Source organism: Procambarus clarkii, chromosome 76, assembly GCF_040958095.1.
Source record: "Procambarus clarkii isolate CNS0578487 chromosome 76, FALCON_Pclarkii_2.0, whole genome shotgun sequence".
Taxonomy (NCBI): Eukaryota; Metazoa; Arthropoda; class Malacostraca; order Decapoda; family Cambaridae; genus Procambarus; species Procambarus clarkii.
Genome location: NC_091225.1, coordinates 11,683,440 through 11,704,445, shown reverse-complemented (window position 1 = coordinate 11,704,445; position 21,006 = coordinate 11,683,440). Strand labels below are relative to the sequence as shown.

Here is a 21,006-nt window from a genome sequence, read left to right as displayed (position 1 = left end):
CGTGGCAAGTCTGCAGGGTGTAGGTCACGGTGGCAAGTCTGCAGGGTGTAGGTCACGGTGGCAAGTCTGCAGGGTGTAGGTCACGGTGGCAAGTCTGCAGGGTGTAGATCACCGTGGCAAGTCTGCAGGGTGTAGGTCACGGTGGCAAGTCTGCAGGGTGTAGGTCACGGTGGCAAGTCTGCAGGGTGTAGGTCACGGTGGCAAGTCTGCAGGGTGTAGGTCACGGTGGCAAGTCTGCAGGGTGTAGGTCACGGTGGCAAGTCTGCAGGGTGTAGGTCACGGTGGCAAGTCTGCAGGGTGTAGGTCACCGTGGCAAGTCTGCAGGGTGTAGGTCACCGTGGCAAGTCTGCAGGGGTGTAGGTCACGGTGGCAAGTCTGCAGGGTGTAGGTCACCGTGGCAAGTCTGCAGGGTGTAGGTCACGGTGGCAAGTCTGCAGGGTGTAGGTCACCGTGGCAAGTCTGCAGGGTGTAGGTCACCGTGGCAAGTCTGCAGGGTGTAGGTCACCGTGGCAAGTCTGCAGGGTGTAGGTCACCGTGGCAAGTCTGCAGGGTGTAGGTCACCGTGGCAAGTCTGCAGGGTGTAGGTCACGGTGGCAAGTCTGCAGGGTGTAGGTCACCGTGGCAAGTCTGCAGGGTGTAGGTCACCGTGGCAAGTCTGCAGGGTGTAGGTCACCGTGGCAAGTCTGCAGGGTGTAGGTCACCGTGGCAAGTCTGCAGGGTGTAGGTCACGGTGGCAAGTCTGCAGGGTGTAGGTCACGGTGGCAAGTCTGCAGGGTGTAGGTCATGGTGGCAAGTCTGCAGGGTGTAGGTCACCGTGGCAAGTCTGCAGGGTGTAGGTCACGGTGGCAAATCTGCAGGGTGTAGGTCACGGTGGCAAGTCTGCAGGGTGTAGGTCACCGTGGCAAGTCTGCAGGGTGTAGGTCATGGTGGCAAGTCTGCAGGGTGTAGGTCACCGTGGCAAGTCTGCAGGGTGTAGGTCACCGTGGCAAGTCTGCAGGGTGTAGGTCATGGTGGCAAGTCTGCAGGGTGTAGGTCACGGTGGCAAGTCTGCAGGGTGTAGATCACCGTGGCAAGTCTGCAGGGTGTAGGTCACGGTGGCAAGTCTGCAGGGTGTAGGTCACGGTGGCAAGTCTGCAGGGTGTAGGTCACGGTGGCAAGTCTGCAGGGTGTAGGTCACGGTGGCAAGTCTGCAGGGTGTAGGTCACGGTGGCAAGTCTGCAGGGTAGAGGTCACGGTGGCAAGTCTGCAGGGTAGAGGTCACGGTGGCAAGTCTGCAGGGTGTAGGTCACGGTGGCAAGTCTGCAGGGTGTAGGTCACGGTGGCAAGTCTGCAGGGTGTAGGTCACGGTGGCAAGTCTGCAGGGTGTAGGTCACGGTGGCAAATCTGCAGGGAGTAGGTCACGGTGGCAAGTCTGCAGGGTGTAGGTCACCGTGGCAAGTCTGCAGGGTGTAGGTCACCGTGGCAAGTCTGCAGGGTGTAGGTCACCGTGGCAAGTCTGCAGGGTGTAGGTCACCGTGGCAAGTCTGCAGGGTGTAGGTCACCGTGGCAAGTCTGCAGGGTGTAGGTCACCGTGGCAAGTCTGCAGGGTGTAGGTCACCGTGGCAAGTCTGCAGGGTGTAGGTCACGGTGGCAAGTCTGCAGGGTGTAGGTCACGGTGGCAAGTCTGCAGGGTGTAGGTCACGGTGGCAAGTCTGCAGGGTGTAGGTCACGGTGGCAAGTCTGCAGGGTGTAGGTCACCGTGGCAAGTCTGCAGGGTGTAGGTCACGGTGGCAAGTCTGCAGGGTGTAGGTCACAGTGGCAAGTCTGCAGGGTGTAGGTCATGGTGGCAAGTCTGTGTTACGTACTCCTAGCAGAATACGTATATAAATTTAAAATAACTTGTTTTATTTTATTATATCATTGCCTGTATATGTACACACATTGTGTTTTAGTAAATTATCGTGTGGTGTGGCAGCGTCAGTGGAGACAGGAGCGCGGTTGCTTTGCACACGTCTATTACCTGTTTGATTCGGGAAAGCTGGACCTGTTCAGTTTGGGAGTTCCAGATGTCACTTTTATTAAGTTTATATAAGTATTTATTTACTGTAATTAAACAGGTGGCATTGTACTTATATATTTTGTAAGTAACTATTATCTGTAATTTGCATTCTTGTGTGTTTTGAGAACAAGTGGTTGTTCAATTAGTTTTAAATATTAAAAAGTCCTTAGTTTCCATCCCTCATCCTGGGATGAGGCAGACGGGAGGTGAGAATTTGGGTGGCGACAGAGCGAGAGTTCAGTAGCTGAACGGGACTCGAAGAAATAACATGTGGGAGATAAGTCTGTAACATTCTTGTTGTGCCATATTTTATTATACTATATTAGGAGAAGGACAATACCTTTGTTTGTTGTATAAGTTAACTTGACCATCTGTGTTTTTATATTATACTGTCTTGAATATATATCTATATAATATTTTGTATCTATTCTTCAGTCCTAGGAAGATTTTTATTTATGTGCTCATTACTTATCAAGGGGTTATACTGGTGACCCGCTCTTGAGAACAGCAGTTTTCTCGTATCCCTAGACGTAATTAAAGCTTGGCTGCTGTAGGGTCACGAGCCGTAACGAACGATAGGTAACAAAGAGTTATGGGGGCCTGTGCCGGGAAATATTGTTCCCACTTAACCTTAATTATGCTAATCTAACCTTGCCTTCCTAGGTACCAGTGTGTTAAGTGTCTGTGTGTTTTATAAGAACTATTCCATGTGCCAAGCAAGTTTTCCTGTGTGTCAAGTAACAACGTTTCACGATTTTGAGGTAAGTCATCCTATATATTTTGTTTGTGCAGTGAGGCCAAGCGAATTTTCAGTGTGGTGACAATTTTACAGTGAAGTGTAGTGCAGTGCCATTGTTTTTAATTATTGTTGTGAATCAAGTGCCAAGTGTTAGTAACGATGGAGGAGAAAGTTGCAGCGTTGGTGGCTCACCCAGACTTTGAAAGGATTAAGAGCCTTAAAAAGACTGAGTTAATACAAATGGCAAATCATTTGGATTTGACCGCCAACAATAGAATGGTTAAAGCCCAAATATTGAAAGTCATTGTGACACATTTTGTTGAGAATGGAGAGTTAGATGAAGAAGTTCTAGAGGAGTTAAGAGAGGAGTCGAGTGAGCAGATGACGTTAAAGCGTCTTGAGTTAGAAGCTCGCCAATTAGAGCTTGAAGCTCAAAAAGAACAGAGAATATTAGAGGCGGAAGCTCAGCAGAGGGAGCTTGAGACTAGACGTTTAGAAATTGAGGCACAGTTGCAAATAGAAGCCACAAAAAAGCAACAATTAGAGATTCAACAACAAATGGCTGACACTAACTTCAGGCTTGAATCACAGCGTATGGCAGCTGGGCATGGAAATACTAGTAATGTTTCAATAAATAGTGATTATAATCCCATCAGGATGAATAAGTATATAGAGTTGCCCAAGTTCAATGAGGAGGATCCTGAGGTTTTCTTTGCACATTTTTATAAAATTGCCATCAGTATGAACTGGCCAAGGGATCAGTGGGTAGCCATTATGCAGTCTCAATTTAAGGGGCGTAGTCAGGAGGTTTTTACATCCCTACCTGACGCTCATAGCTTTGATTATGAATTTGTAAAGAAAAGCATCTTAAATGCGTATCAGTTAAATCCAGAGGCACACAGGCAAAAGTTTTGGAATCTAAGGAGGACAAGTGATCAGACAATAGCAGATTTTACTCGTCAGAAGACGAATTTTTGCAACAGATGGTTAAAGTCACTTTCAGTCACTGACTTTGATGCTCTAAAGAATCTTCTTATAATGGAAGAAGTATTGTCATGTCTCCCAGACCAGTTGTCTACTTTTATGGCAGAACAAAAGAATGTAACAGACATTTATGAGCTGTCAAAGCTCGCGGATGAGCATGAGTTGTTGACTAAGGCCCAGTTTACGGCCACTTCACCTAAGTCTAGTCGTAGAGTAAATTATAATGCTCACCGAACTCCTTATCAGAATCCATCCCGCCCTAGTGCTCCAGTTACTCCCATGAGCTCTTCTCTTACAAAACCTAATCCTGCTACTTCCTTGTCAGGAATATCAAATAATAATAAGGTTATTTATAAACCTACGGTTGGTTCCACAGGTGTGTCCACTGTTAGGTCCTGTTCCCATTGTAAGAGAAAAGGCCATGGAATTAATTCCTGTTTTATACTGCACCCTGAGTTACGACCAACTGGTCTCATTTATTGCAGAGGTGTGCAAAATAAACTTACTAATAAACATGTAACTGTAAACCCCAATTGGGTGAAACAATATTCACCATATATGTCTTCAGGTGAAGTTTTGTGTATTAATGGGAAGTGGAAGCCAGTGGTTATTCTTCGTGATACAGGTGCTTCCCAAACCATAATTTCATCCAGTATTCTTTCTGATGTTGAAAAGAGAGAGACTGGAAAGTTTGTTGTTCTTCAGAGTGTTGCAGGATGTAAAACTGTACCTCTAATAGACATTAATTTCAGATCCACCATTACACCAAGTTTATGCACTGTGGGTGTTAGTACACAGTTGCCCATCCCAGGTGTGGATGTTATATTGGGTAATGATGTGGCCATAAATCATGTTGTGGGTGAGATTGATCCCCGTTTGTGTAAACAGCCAGTTGCAGACCATGTTTATTCTGCCTGTGCTGAAGTTAGTTCTATGAATGAACCTGTTGTAGAAGATGGTTTTGTCCATTCTACCTGTGCTGATGTCAGTACTATTATAAATCCAGTTGTCAGTTCTGATGTTGTTACTCAAGCATTTGTTCCAGTAACCAGTACCCCTTCAGTGGAGAAGTGGGATGTGGTTGTTCCAGATTCCTGTGTGGCCGATTTAGTTGTTGAGAGTAAGCCTGATACTATGACTCTGCTTTATTCCAATAAATTGGGAAAGGATGTCCATGTACCATTGTCTTGCCCGCTCACTACGAACGTTGTGCCAGGAGTTGAGAGAAACTTAAAAGCCACGACTCTGTATTCCAGCCAAGTGAATGGTTTAGGACAAGATGTCGGGTTGGCAGAAGTATTCCCGCTCACTCCAAGTTTAGAATCAGTTGTCGAGAGTAAGTCTGTTGTAGAGGCCCCGCCTCACCCTAGTCAAGGTGATAGTATAGGGGAGGAGGTCAAACTACCTGTTACTTGCCCGCTCGTTTCAGATTCCCTTCATTTATGTGCATTGAGTAGAACTGACCCTAAGATTTCAGAGAGAAGCAAGGAGACAGTCTGTACTGTAGATCCAGTTTTGGAGAGTGTGGGAAAGCAGCCAGAGGATCAGCTTCTGTTGAGTAGATGGAGACCCATTGAGCCTCCCTCTTCAGTTGTCTGTGAGGATGTGACCCAGCTTGGTAGTGATATTATTGATTGTGAGCAGACAGTACTCCAAGCAGCTCCAGAAGTCATGGGAGGAAATTTTGGTAAAATCATTGAGAGTGGTAAGGTATCATTTGGATCTAAGTTGCGGAGTTGTGATTCTTATTCCATGTGGAGTAAGTATTTCTCATTCTGTACATTGAATCAGAGTGTGTGTAGGATGTTGAAATCTACTTTTATTCTGCAGGAGCCATTTTCTTGTGAAGTAATGGACTGTGGGACATCTTTGTCAAGCCTTGTGGTTGAGCAGAGAGAGTTTACTCAAGTAGGTTGTGCATCCAGTTCTGAGGAAGTGGTGAGTTATGCTAGAGCAGTGTCTCTATATTCAGATCCAGTTAATTTTAATGCACGAGTGATGAAAGTGTATGTTCCACTCAAGTGTGGTGTTGACTTTCAGAGTCATATTGTGGGTGAAGGATTAAATCATACTGGGGAGCAGATGTTTGAGGCTCCAGGTGTGTATTTCAAGTTGGGGGATAAGGTTATCCTACCTAGAGTTAATCATTGTGAAGGGTTTCAGATTGTCCTTGGGTGTTTCCCAGGTAATCTGCTGTTCATCTTCAAGATGTTAAGACCCTTAAACCTCTTGGTTGATTGGTTGTCATCAGACGTAAATCACTTGGGAAGTGATGGTGAGGGTTGTAAAGTTTTCGGCATGTTTTATTTAGTCTTTTGGAAGACTAGACGGTTGATGAAAGTGTGTGTTGTGTTCAAGTTCACCATCAGGGGGTGTGAACTTGTCTTCGGAGTTCTGATTGAGATATGGTGCCTAGGCATATGCCTGTTTTCTTTCACTGATCGTTATGACAGAGTTATGAGGCAATTGATTTCTGTGTTCCTTATGGATCATCTGAGTCAGTTCGATCAGGTAGTCTTTGCACTTATCTTGGGTTGTATTTCTTGGTTTGAAGGTCAACGGTTTGCTAAGTCGGTGTCTTGTGTTTCGGAAGGTTCTATGAATGGGAAAGTTTTATACATAATTGTGAGGTTTAATGCTAATTTCTCTAATTTTAGTATCCATTGGGCGAGAGTATGTGTTCCACAGAGGATCAAGAGGGATGAAGAGCAGATGTCTGTGTCAGAGCATACCCAGGAGAAGTCCCAAATCTACTTAACATCCAGTCAGCTTCAATTAAGCAGTTCAGCTCCAGAAAAGGGGAGTAATGGAAAATGGAGTCTGTCTTGGAAAAATTCACCATGTGAAAAAGGGATCACATGGAAATACGGAACTGATCTTGGAGAAATAGTAGAAACATATGAAAAGCTAAATTGCCATGATAACTGTGTGAAAGCAGCTACCTTTCTTGACAATTCTATTCATGCTACTAATGATACTGTTGTAGATAGGAGTGTGAAATATGATCTGAAACAAAGTGAAATAAATGAGATAGTACCTTGGAGAGATAAATTTGCATACTCCAGTGACACATATGTAGAACATAGTCATAAGACTAAAATTTCTGAGTTTCCTGTAAGACTATATTTGGAGTGTTTTCATTTTTGTCCAGAAATGTGTTATAATTACTTTTACATGTTTGGTGTAATTAATACCATAAATCTCAAGTGTCATACATTTTACTTTGAAAAAATGCCATTGATCTTCAATCTATTGCATTTTTTTTCTTGGAGGTGGAAGTGTTACGTACTCCTAGCAGAATACGTATATAAATTTAAAATAACTTGTTTTATTTTATTATATCATTGCCTGTATATGTACACACATTGTGTTTTAGTAAATTATCGTGTGGTGTGGCAGCGTCAGTGGAGACAGGAGCGCGGTTGCTTTGCACACGTCTATTACCTGTTTGATTCGGGAAAGCTGGACCTGTTCTGTTTGGGAGTTCCAGATGTCACTTTTATTAAGTTTATATAAGTATTTATTTACTGTAATTAAACAGGTGGCATTGTACTTATATATTTTGTAAGTAACTATTATCTGTAATTTGCATTCTTGTGTGTTTTGAGAACAAGTGGTTGTTCAATTAGTTTTAAATATTAAAAAGTCCTTAGTTTCCATCCCTCATCCTGGGATGAGGCAGACGGGAGGTGAGAATTTGGGTGGCGACAGAGCGAGAGTTCAGTAGCTGAACGGGACTCGAAGAAATAACATGTGGGAGATAAGTCTGTAACATTCTTGTTGTGCCATATTTTATTATACTATATTAGGAGAAGGACAATACCTTTGTTTGTTGTATAAGTTAACTTGACCATCTGTGTTTTTATATTATACTGTCTTGAATATATATCTATATAATATTTTGTATCTATTCTTCAGTCCTAGGAAGATTTTTATTTATGTGCTCATTACTTATCAAGGGGTTATACTGGTGACCCGCTCTTGAGAACAGCAGTTTTCTCGTATCCCTAGACGTAATTAAAGCTTGGCTGCTGTAGGGTCACGAGCCGTAGCGAACGATAGGTAACAGTCTGCAGGGTGTAGGTCACGGTGGCAAGTCTGCAGGGTGTAGGTCATGGTGGCAAGTCTGCAGGGTGTAGGTCACGGTGGCAAGTCTGCAGGGTGTAGGTCACGGTGGCAAGTCTGCAGGGTGTAGGTCACGGTGGCAAGTCTGCAGGGTGTAGGTCATGGTGGCATGTCTGCAGGACGTAAGTCAATAGGAGAAAAGGGAACTAAGGGAAAAAGGAAAAGGGATTAAAAGATGCAAAGCCGTAGACTTAAAACAGAAGTACTGTGCAAAAGCCGTAGACCTAAATAAGACTGAGCATGCAAGGAAATATACTCAAATAAGAACTAGTAAGCAATTCTGTAAACTAAAGAGGAGAAGTGGTATAAGCAAGGGTTTAGAGTTAAATGAGAAGTAGTGTGCAAGACTTGGACTGAGAGAGAGAGATTCAAGTGAATTAAAGTGAATACGTATCTATATCAAGTTGGGTACAAGCTATGGTGGGGGGTAGATCTTTAGCACTCCGCAAATAATTAATTCATCCCATTATCCCCTCAGCAGGAGAAGCGAAACATATCTTTCTGACCATCTTATGAAATTTATACTATGTTAAGCTCTTAATTACTACTACAGTCAAGGTATGTTGGCTATCTAGAGGTGTGCAGATGAAACGCTTGTGGATGAAGACTGTCAATATCTACTGCATGGGATAAAGGTAGACTCACAAGTTCACAAGATTCCTCGATAGGATCTTACAAATGAAAGCTTGCATTACTTTCTCTCTCTCTCACTATGAGCTTGTTTCTTATTAATTTGTATCTAATACGTGAAATTATCCTCACAAGGTGGGGACAAAGACAGATGAACCAGTGAAAGCAAAAAGAGATTGAGTGTGCTTAATCACAGAGATGAAAATAATTCTCTGATGAATATTTCTACTCGCTGGTTAGCAATAACTATTTCCTTAAAAATAGGTTAAGATATTAGATGTTATAAAGAATGAATGATAATCTGTTTAAAGACTAATACACTTGTGGGAGGGAGGTGGTGGTAGGAGCATTGGTGGGCAGGTGGGCCAGGTAGCAGTGGTAGGGTGCTGCCCCTCTGGGAGATGCTGCCTGGTAGCTGGACTTATAATGGTGGGCTGGTAGTCAGAGAGGAACATTGTGTTTGGTGGCCTTAGGTGAGAAATAACTTTATTATCATATAAAATGTTCATATTGACTTTCCTGTGCAAAAAAATGACTGCCTGACTGAGATTAAACTTTATCAACGTATAGTTGGAAAAATTGCTTTAAAAGATTATTCCCTATGAATTCCACTGGAACCTTGTAAAGAGCTTCCTAGCCATACGTTTCTCTCTCTCTCTCTCTCTCTCTTTATATTTACTGGAAGTGTGACATATATGGACAAATCATATGTCATTAATGACCAAATGACATAACAGACTACGCCGAGGGGGCGAATGCTTTTATCAATAGTTCACTCAGCCAGTATATGTGTAGTAGTGTTCGCTGTGGTGGTGGTGTGTAGTAGCTGGTAGCAGATGGTGGTAGGCGACGTAAGTCATGTTTCCCGGAGTAATTGTGGTGGCCGTGAGTTGATAGGCACGGTAAAGTTTCTCCTCTCCTTGCTATTGAAGTGAGTGGAAACGTGAAGGGTCAATTGCAGTTTCCAGTGAGTGTGAGTATAACATACATGTGTTCACTTATTTACTCACAAGGTGAATAGGACATGAATCAATGGGGTACGTTGTGTGTTTTATCTTCTTGCTTCTGTGTTGGTTCGGGGTCTTGAAGTGGGTAGAATGTAATTGTGTGTTAATTGGCTGTTGATTGCTGGTTTTGACTTGTTGATATTTTACACATCAAAAAGTCAAAACCCCACCTTCCCCCTCCCCTCCTGGTCATGACCTCCACAACCCCACCTTCCCCCCCCCTCCTGGTCATGACCTCCACAACCCCACCTTCCTCCCCCCCCTGGTTATGACCTCCATAACCCCACCTTCCCCTCAGTCATTCACAATACACTGGAAGATTAACATTAGGCCATATGCCACCTGGCTTATGCCACCTGGCTTATGCCACCTGGCTTATGCCACCTGGCTTACGCCACCTGGCTTACGCCACCTGGCTTACGCCACCTGACTTATGCCACCTGGCTTATGCCACCCACCTTCTAGGCTGGTGGGAGGGAGCCTGTAGAAGCGCCGGTGCCTGTGGGCGTCCTCCCTCAACTGTACTCTGGAGGGCAGTGTGAGGAGGTCGAGGAGAGTCTCGCGGTCCACCAGGGGCTGGTAGCGGCCGCTGGAGGAGCAGAAGACCACCTTGCTGGAGCGGACGTACTCTCTCCTGCAGCTGAGGTTGATCTGCACCTCTGGCTCCGTCTCCGCCTCCTGCGGTAGTCACCAAGGCTCTCATCCACTTGTACTATTACTCTCTATACTGCTACAAAGTGTAAACTAGTCATCTGAACACTACTCATATTCAACACTAATCCATTCTAAATAACTCTGTTCCCTCAATACTTTATAAAAGACTCCTTACAGTGTGTGGTTCAGTTGTTATGCTAATAATAATAATGATAAGATGGAATGTCTCTTAATTATATTAATGTCTCTTATACATTACACACTCATCAGTTTTAAGCTAACCTATAACACTGAAATTGTGAGATGGTAACCATTCTAATAACTTGCTGCTACCATTGTAACATTAGCTGACAATCAAACACTGCTCTAACACTCACTGTAATGGTTGCTGTTAATTTGTAACCTAAGGCTGTAACAATTGTATTGTATAACCCCAAAGAACTGGGAAGATTCCACCCTCACAGCGGAAAATGCTCAAGCTAGTTATTAGGGAGAGGAAGGAGAAATGACTAAGATGTTAAAGATATCTCCACAGTCAAAACAGACCAGATGGATGATAAGGTTACTCGTTTCAAAACGAACAAATGCCGCCACCACTCCTGCTAGAACTTTAATAAAATTGGCTATTTGACTCAGGAGGAGACCAGTCAACTAGGGACTGTCCCTAAGCCCAGGGCTTAGGGACTTTAAGCTATCTTTCTTACTGGACGAATGCAATTTCTTCTATGTTGGTTTCATGAATGACAGAGGAAATATATTGATAAAATGCTCATAAGATCACAGGTAATGGCAAAACAATTCAAGATCAATGTCTCAGAAATAATTACAGGAAATACAAATACTCGGGAGACAGTTAACAGTCAATTTATTTAATAATGCAAATTAATTATCCCTAAGTTAGTTTAACATCCTATTCCCTAAGAGGACATGGGGTTTGGACTAAAAATTAGATGAGGAACTGAGAACAGACAATTACCTTTTCCGCTGCTCTCTCCTCAGCCGATGTTGTGGCTCCGTGGTTGATCACCCCCGCCCTCTCCCCCCTCTAGCACTTCCAGTTCACACTAAAACATTTTGTACTGGTATCCTGCACGGTGAAGTTTCCGGCTCCAGGAATTTCAGGTAGGAGACCCAGAACTGATATGTTCTCCAACGGTAACAGGAAGCTTGAGAAGCACCTTTATTAGTCCTTAACCCTGTTATCAAGAACGTTTATGCTACTAACTATATCCTTAGTACTTAGGACAGGAAACAGAAGCAGATGTTGGTACACGTGAACATGGTGAAGCTGTACCGAGGTCGGGACATTCGCCCAGTGACGATGGTGGTCTCAGGGTCCAAGACCAAGGATGGAGACCAATGGAGGATGTTGGTAAGCAAGTTGCATTGAACTCAGAGCTGTTGCTCGTCAGGCACCTGAGATAACTTGGTAGGTAGAGTTAGCAGAATCTCTGAATTGACAGGGAACTATCAGAAGAAAGCACCAAGCCATTATGATTATATAGCACTTAAAAGGAGTGAGGATGAGGATTTGGGATGGGACAGGGGAAAAGAAATGGTACGCAACCACTTGGACGGTCGGGGATTGAACGCCTGACCTGCATGAAGCAAGACTGTTGCTCTATCATTCAGCCCAAGTAGTTGTCCTCACCACCCCCTCTGGAAGCTCCAGCATCACCTGCCTCTCCACCACCCAAGCATCACCCAGGTTTTCCTCCTCTTCCCATACTCCCCCAACTCTTAGATACGTTTGAAAATTACAATGGGGCATACAGTCGTTTCTCATTTCCGATCCCAGAACATGTAAACACATCTGGTATTTATTTAAGAATGTATAGACAGTTTTTCATTGATCACATCACTGCTCAATTCACTCCCAATAACTCGTCACTTTTAATTTTTCCAGACCTAACCCTAATCATCCATAATTTATAATGTTCCTGAAGGAGGAAGACTTCCTTCACCCAATCAATAATGACGCATTTCTCATACGAGGCGACGGGAGGACAATCACGAGAGAAAAGGTATCTACAGTTGTGGATTTTTGGGGTGATGACGTAAAAGAGAAAATAGCTCGGTGTCTAGAAGAAAGAGAAGGATCGAATGTGTATGTATGTATCTAACAGGGATTTACATTAACTGTGCTCAAACTGAAACACCCGATAAGACACGGATCACGCGTTGAGTATCCCAAAAGATTGCAGGGAAAAAAATCTTGTTTTCAATCTGGATGGTGAAGCTGACATCTGTCTTAAACAGTGTCTTGTCACCTATAAATGTCTAGCATTTAGACAACAACGATGCCAACAACAACACATAACGATATGTGAATGCGACTGGGTGTCAAAGACATATTAATTGGCCTGTAAATATAATTTCCTCAATGATATTTGAGGATATCACTAAAGTAGAAAAAATTAACAAAGTCAGAATCTTTATTTATTGACTAGAAAAGAATGAAAATACTAGTCGTTACTACATCACACTGGCTAGGAAAGGCTAGAGAGGAACATAAAGAGATAGTTCTTGTGCTTATGTTGAAAGGCCAACATCTGGTATTGATTAAAGATTTTAACCAGTATGTACGCAATATGTGTCGGAAAATCCAACACCATTTAATAATATTACATACAGGCAGATAATAATGCTGCCACTGTATACACAAGTTACCCATAGAAAATGTAACGTAGTGGAATTTTCCGTCTACAGAAAACGGGATATCATTGCCACATACTATTATAAATTCGCCACCTATTATGGTGGGAATTATTCTTAAATACATTAGTCTTTGAATTTTACCATCATAAAACATCTCATTTTAATTAACTTAATTATTAGTATCAAATTAAAGTAAATGTGACCCTTCTATCACTTTCTGATATGTGGACAATGTAGGCCAGTAGCGTCAGTGGTGAGGGAGTGTTCAGCCATTGTTGTTCAAGACCAGAGGCGCACGGGAGTAAATTCGGCTCCTGTTAATTTCTCTTGGACGAAGTGTTATAGAAACCAAAGGTCGTCCAGTCATCAACACGCTGTCACCAAATACAAGGAAAGTGTTCTAGTCGAAACCCATTTATCTAATCTTTTTGGCCATTAATGTCAGTAGATAAGGACTAACCAGTTAGAATGCGAACAGCCTCTTTAAAAAAGGTAATTAAGTCTTGGTCTTTATGATTCATTGTACAGTGTTTTCTCTGATATAGCTGTCATATATTAGGATTCTGGCTTCATAGCTAGCGCCCTTTCGACAGGTCAAGAAGAGGAAGCAAGCTTTGTGAATCAGTTACTGGGTGATGGAAGCTGCCTCACAGAGGATAATTTGGTGTCTACATCCTAGTTATACCTGATGGACTAAGCCTGCTGTATAATAAGATAAGGAACCTCTTCAATGTATACTAATATATGTAGTTTAATACTGTAGTTTGATTGGCTGCATATATATAAATTCAATATAAGCCCTCCCCTAATGTGTAGTGGATCGATTTGTGAGATTATTGCAGAAATACAGTCCACTTAACATCATACAAATTGCTATCGGAATATATAAATTAATGTAAATATATATTCTATATAAATTCATATAAATTAAATAAATATAAATCTCACAGGTCGGTTCCCACATTATATGGTCCTTCGAACCTAGATTATTTGGTCATTCGAACCTAGATGGTCTAGAGAGCTAGATTGTCATCAAATTAAATAAACTAGTGTAATAAATTAGTGAACAACAAAGCCAGTCAAAGACGGCGGCGTTGCCTCGAGCGAGCTCAGGAGCCCCTCTCAGTTCAGTTCAGCCTTATCAGCAGTTTCAGGGTCACCCACAGATTTGGTGGGTTCTTATTCCGTGACAGCGCTTATATTGAAGCCAGCCAAATTAGTGGTTGTGTCCTCGCAAGATTGTTCACGGATTTCGTGGTGTTAATTTCGCGAGAGATTATCCACGAATTTTGTGGAGTTAATTTCGCGAGGTCACTAATAATATTTAATACTTCTTGATAATATTAGAAGTTTCATGGAGGCAATTAAGAGGCTATTATCAATAATTGTGTATATTATTTCTCCAAAATAGAGAATTATTTAATATATATTGCACTAGTGTTCACAATATAATATTTACCAATTGCCAACCCACAACAGGGTAGGATATACATTGACTAGTGTTTATAGATAACCTAGTCCCCTATTACCATTGACTAGTTGAACTATTTATTATTCATCCTAGTCCCATTATTACCATAGTCTAGTTGTACTATATTAAACAACCTAGCACCATTAATGAATGGTGCAGACCCAATTTTGGGTGTAATTTTTATCAACTTGAGTTGAATTGTGTATATATAATATTTTACTTATGATCATTACACCTTTGAGTGATTAATTAGTGTCTATACCATCCTAGGGTGATATAGAAAAGCTAACCTAAAGGTACTTCCAGTGACACTGGTTTATCACTCAAATCATTAGTATGATTGTATATATATATATTGTGTATTAATTTTAAGTGCTAACCTCTAGTATAGGTAGGATTACAGCCTAGTGAGTGCAGGAATTTTACCCTAGGCTACCATCAGTACTTGTTCAGCATTATGAGCAACCCAAGTACAAGCCCCACAAGGCTTTATCATCTAGTGAATATGAATAATGCTGGCAATGAGAAAACTGTCATACATCTTGTACTACAATTGCTGGATTTACCTCATCCTGATCAGACTGCTGACTCATTACAATCCTTCAGCATGGAGTTTGAGTCACTACTAAGAACATTCAGTCTTAAGGTTGATATAACTACTAGTGAATGGATGACCAAAGTAGTCCTTCAACGAAAATTGTCCAGCGATATACGAGATGAATTATATGCACATCAACATAACACCATCCTGACAGTACAGGACATCACTGGAGGTTTTACATTCCATCATAAACAAACGACGAGTAAATGTGGAAGTTTAAAGCCTCATACAAGCCTTCAGAAGTAGAAAATAAGAGTCAATTAAAGGGTAAAACAACTACCCCAAAAAACATCAGTCAATTACACTCACACCAAGTTGCAGAAAATCTAACAATGCAGCAGAATCCTCCAACACTACTGTTACTAGTTCACCCAAACCGGTAACTTCCAAACGTGCAGTAGGCTGGGGGACATGTATGTTCTGCAAAAAGAGACATTCAACATACTGTTGTGCTAATTATCCAACCAGAGACACTCGTATTAAGCGACTCCAGGAATTAGGGAGATGTGCAAGGTGTCTCAAGTCCCACAACATACTATTGTGATACCCAATTCAACACCTGCAACAGGTGTAGAAGAGGCAGGCACCATGCAGCACTGTGCAAATATACGAAATTAACGTATTCAAGAACCAAGGTGGAAGATAGCATTCCCACCACAGTACAGTACTGCAAGGTGCAACAAACGAAGAGTGTCCAATCGGCAAAGTCTAAAAGTAATACGACTTTGCCTACTGCCAAAATTACCATCCTGAATAAGACGGCCAAGGTCCATACCCGTGGGTTGTTTGACCAAGGGTCCCAGAGAACATATGTCACTAAAAAGTTGGCAGATGAACTACAATTAAGGCCTGTAGCCCAGACGTCATTCAACATCTCAGGGTTTGTAACAGATGCAGGACCTCAAGTCTACCAGGTGGTACAACCTTCAGTACGTTTAGGCAGGTACGTCTGTCGAGTACAAGCCATTGTGGTGGACAAAATACCAGTAGACCTACAAGTTCAAGGTCTGAGAGCAACAGCCAAATTCCTGAGAAAGAGGAATAAAATTGGCAGATAATATTAAGTATGATCACCTCACCGACTTCGGTCTCCTTATAGGGACAGACTATTGCCATCGATTCATCGGTAGCCCTACTAAATATCAGGGCATAACCATGTTAAAATCTGCAGGAGGTAAATTACTCTCAGGCCCAATATCAAGCCTTAGGAGACCTATGGCTGCAGATAAATAATACCAGTAGAAATCTAAATTTGTCAGCTGATTATATGTCTCCAGTAGCATTATACTAAGGAGATTACAGCTGACTATAGCAGAGATTGATGTTAATATCATCATTTTAAAGCTGAAGATGAGTTCATGAGCCTTCAGTGGCAAATCAGTGAACAGTAGCCTAAACAGCTCCAAGTCACTGTGACCAATGTCACTGAACCCACTGCAGTCTCAGAACCAATCTTTACTTTAATGATGGGCTATTCAATCCTCTGAATCAGTTAACTAAATTAAACCCCAATAAATCTGACGACTGATTTGATACATTTATTATTTAATCAAGATGAATTCCATGGGCCTCAGTGTATATATATCAGTGACCAGTTACCTGAACAAGTGTCAAGTTATATCTAATGTCACTGTTCTCACTGCAGTCCCTGAATCATACTTGACTTTAATACTTGATCACATTCAGTCTTCTGGGTTAAATAATATGTAATTAGGCTTGAATTTTAGCCTTACAAGAGTTAACAGGGAAATGAAATCGCATTAGACTTCTTACTCCTGCAACTCTAGTACGGGACATCCGTCCTGTACGAACAGACGCACAAATGTGTGATTACTAACTACTAACATCAAATTAATCTAATAATTCGAAGGAGGAGTATCGGTGTTCGTCTGTTCTAAATAGGACTTCGACCCATGAGCAGCCCCCGGGGAACTATGTCGGAAAATCTAACACCTCATCAATCAAAATCAAAAGCATCTTAGGACCTCTTCTATTTCTTATATATATAAACGATCTGCCTAATGTCTCTAATATTCTCAAACCTATATTGTTTGCTGACGATACTACCCTTATCTACTCAAACCTCAACCCACATACACTAAATAATGTTGTGAATAATGAATTAAAAAAAGTCCACTTATGGATGTCAACGAACAAACTAACATTAAACATCGAAAAGACTTACTACATCTTATTTGGAAGCAAATCATCAAATGCAATTCAGCTACAGATAGACAACATTAACATCAGTAATAAAAATGATGGCAAGTTTCTTGGCCTATTCCTAGACAAGAGACTCAACTTCAGCACCCACATTCAACACATAACTAAGAAAGTCTCTAAGACAGTTGGTATACTCTCCAAAATCAGATATTATGTTCCTAACTCTGCTCTCCTCTCACTATATTATGCACTAATCTACCCCTATCTTAATTATGGTATCTGTGCATGGGGGTCTACCACTGCAAACCACCTTAAGCCCATCATCACACAGCAAAAATCAGCTATCAGAATAATAACTAACTCTGCTTTCAGACAACACTCAGCTCCCTTGTTTAAATCTCTAAACTTGCTAAATATTAACTCCCTCCACACATTCTCTTGTGTCAACTACATTTACAAAACCCTGTTCTTAAATGCAAACCATGCTCTGAAACTCTCCCTGGACAGATGTAATAGGACCCATTATCACCACACCAGAAATAAATATCTCTTTGATATCCCCAGGGTCAAACTTAATCTGTGTAAACACTCTATGCAAATTAAGGGACCTAGTCTATGGAACTCACTCCCTAGTGAATTGAAAAACTGTAAAACTTTTGCCTTATTTAAAAGCAAAACCAAAAAGTACCTAACTTCATCTATTTAGTTTCCTACACTGAGCTTTAAATTTGCTCTGTACCTAGTGGTACCCAATCTCCTAATTTTTATGTAATATCAAACAACCTTATCATTGTGTTCATTGCTGTCTTCTTTTATGTGCTAGCCATATGCTGTATTGTGACTACCAATTTTTGTCAACTACCATTCAAGCTGTCATTGCAATCAATCTTATATTGTTTCTGCTGTATTGTGCCTACCAATTTGTTGTCAACTTCCATTTTAAGCTGTCATTGCAATCAATCATAGCTACCTATGTGCTTTAATATACTGTACCTATAATTTTCTCTCATTTTTTTTTTTTTTTTTCATTCCATGTAATCTGTTATCATTTTTTTGTCTATAAATTTTGCAAGTATTTACCTCCTTAAAATTTTCTTAGATTAAGGACCTGCCCGAAACGCTGCGCGTGCTAGTGGCTTTACAAGACTGTAATTACCATAATTGTATCCTCACATTCCTTATGTACATTCTTGTATATGCATAAATAAATAAATAAATAAATAAATAAATAAATAAGTATTGGACCCCATTCCCTTCCTGTGGGTGGAAGTGATCCCCATGACCAACCAGAAATGCTCTACAAATCAAAGGGCCCAGAATGTGGAATGACCTTCCCAACCATGTTAAAGACAGTACCTCTCTCAACCAGTTTAAGTTAAAAACGAAGCTATACCTAATAAATTCCCTGTAACCTACCTTACCTCTCTATTGTCAACCTATGTATGTTTTTTGTTTTTTTTTTTGTTTTTCAAATCAACGCTGTTTTAATGTAATTTTCTGTAATAATTTGTAATTGTATTTGTGCTGTTTTTCAACAATGTTCCCCCCTCTTTTACCTCTATTTTTATTTGTACTCAACGCATTTTTTTCTTTTTACCCATTAGTTTTAAGCTTTAGTCAGTAGTGTTTTTTCCTGCCCGAAACGCTTTGCGTAATAGTGGCTTTAGGCATTTTATGTACTAGCTCTTATCTATAAAGCCAACAAACTTTGTAAAATCTCTTTATGTATGTACCTTTGCCTAAATAAAAATTATTATTATTATTATTATAACACCATTGAATAATATTACATACAGGCAGATAATATTGCTGCCATTGTATACACAAGTTACCCATAGAAAATGTAACTTGTAGTGGAATTTTCCGTCTATAGAAAACGGGATATCATTGCCACATACTATTATAAATTTGCCACCTATTATGGTGGGAATTATTCTTAAATACATTTGTCTTTGGATTTTACCATCATAAAACATCTCATTTTAATTAACTTAATTATTATTAGTATCAAATTAAAGTAAATGTGACCCTTCTATCACTTTCTGATATGTGGACAATGTAGGCCAGTAGCGTCAGTGGTGAGGGAGTGTTCAGCCATTGTTGTTTAAGACCAGAGGCGCACAGGAGCAAATTCGGCTCCTGTTAATTTCTCTTGGACGAAGTGTTATGGAAACCAAAGGTCTTCCATCATCAACACGCTGTCATCAAATACAAGGAAAGTGTTCTGCTGAAACCCATTTATCTAATCATTTTTGGCCATTAATGTCAGTAGATAAGGGCTAACCGGTTAGAATGCGAACAGCCTCTTAAAAAAAGGTAATTAAGTCTTGGTCTTTATGATTCATTGTACAGTGTTTTCTCTGATATAGCTGTCATATATTAGGATTCTGGCTTCATAGCTAGCGCCCTTTCGACAGGTCAAGAAGAGGAAGCAAGCTTTGTGAATCAGTTACTGGGTGATGGAAGCTGCCTCACAGAGGATAATTTGGTGTCTACATCCTAGTTATACCTGATGGACTAAGCCTGCTGTATAATAAGATAAGGAACCTCTTCAATGTATACTAATATATGTAGTTTAATACTGTAGTTTGATTGGCTGCATATATATAAATTCAATATAAACCCCCCCTAATGTGTAGTGGATCGATTTGTGAGATTATTGCAGAAATACAGTCCACTTAACATCATACAAATTGCTATCGGAATATATAAATTAATGTAAATATAAATTCTATATAAATTCATATAAATTAAATAAATATAAATCTCACAGGTCGGTTCCCACATTATATGGTCCTTCGAACCTAGATTATTTGGTCATTCGAACGTAGATGGTCTAGAGGGCTAGATTGTCATCAAATTAAATAAACTAGTGTAATAAATTAGTGAACAACAAAGCCAGTCAAAGACGGCGGCATTGCCTCGAGCGAGCTCAGGAGCCCCTCTCAGTTCAGTTCAGCCTCATCAGCAGTTTCAGGGTCACCCACAGATTTGGTGGGTTCTTATTCCGTGACAGCGCTTATATTGAAGCCAGCCAAATTAGTGGCTGTGTCCTCGCAAGATTGTTCACGGATTTCGTGGTGTTAAATTTCGCGAGAGATTATCCACGAATTTTGTGGAGTTAATTTCGCGAGGTCACTAATAATATTTAATACTTCTTGATAATATTAGAAGTTTCATAGAGGCAATTAAGAGGCTATTATCAATAATTGTGTATATTATTTCTCCAAAATAGAGAATTATTTAATATATATTGCACTAGTGTTCACAATATAAGATTTACCAATTGCCAACCCACAACAGGGTAGGATATACATTGACTAGTGTTTATAGATAATCTAGTCCCCTATTACCATTGACTAGTTGAACTATTTATTGTTCATTCTAGTCCCATTATTACCATAGTCTCGTTGTACTATATTGAACAACCTAGCACCATTAATGAATGGTGCAGACCCAATTTTGGGTGTAATTTTTATCAACTCGAGTTGAGTTGTGTATATATAATATTTTACTTATGATCATTACACCTTTGAGTGATTAATTAGTGTCTATACCATCCTAGGGTGATATAGAAAAGCTAACCTAAAGGTACTTCCAGTGACACTGGTTTATCACTCAAATCATTAGTGTGTATGATTGTATATATATATATGCGAACAAGCCTGAATGGTCCCCAGGACAATATGCAACTGAAAACTCACACCCCAGAAGTGACTCGAACCCATACTCCCAGGAGCCACGCAACTGGTATGTACAAGACACCTTAATCCACTTGACCATCACGACCGGACATAATGAGGCGATAGCCGAGGCTATTTGAACCACCCCACCGCCGGCACTCGGATAGTAATCTTGGGCATAGCATTTTACCAAATCACCTCATTCTTTGGGGCACACGTGAGGAACACAAATGCGAACAAGCCTGAATGGTCC

The 21,006-nt window shown here is 40.9% G+C and overlaps 1 protein-coding gene across 1 annotated transcript in view; it reads right to left on the bottom strand.

Annotated features, from left to right (window-relative positions):
* LOC123771540 (dynein axonemal intermediate chain 1) overlaps positions 1–21,006 on the bottom strand; it is a 312,924-nt gene that overhangs the window by 110,152 nt on the left and 181,766 nt on the right. The window contains exon 5 of the mRNA XM_069313626.1: positions 9,982–10,201. Within this exon, the coding sequence (XP_069169727.1) occupies positions 9,982–10,201 (220 nt within the window). The remainder of the gene's footprint in view (positions 1–9,981; positions 10,202–21,006) is intronic.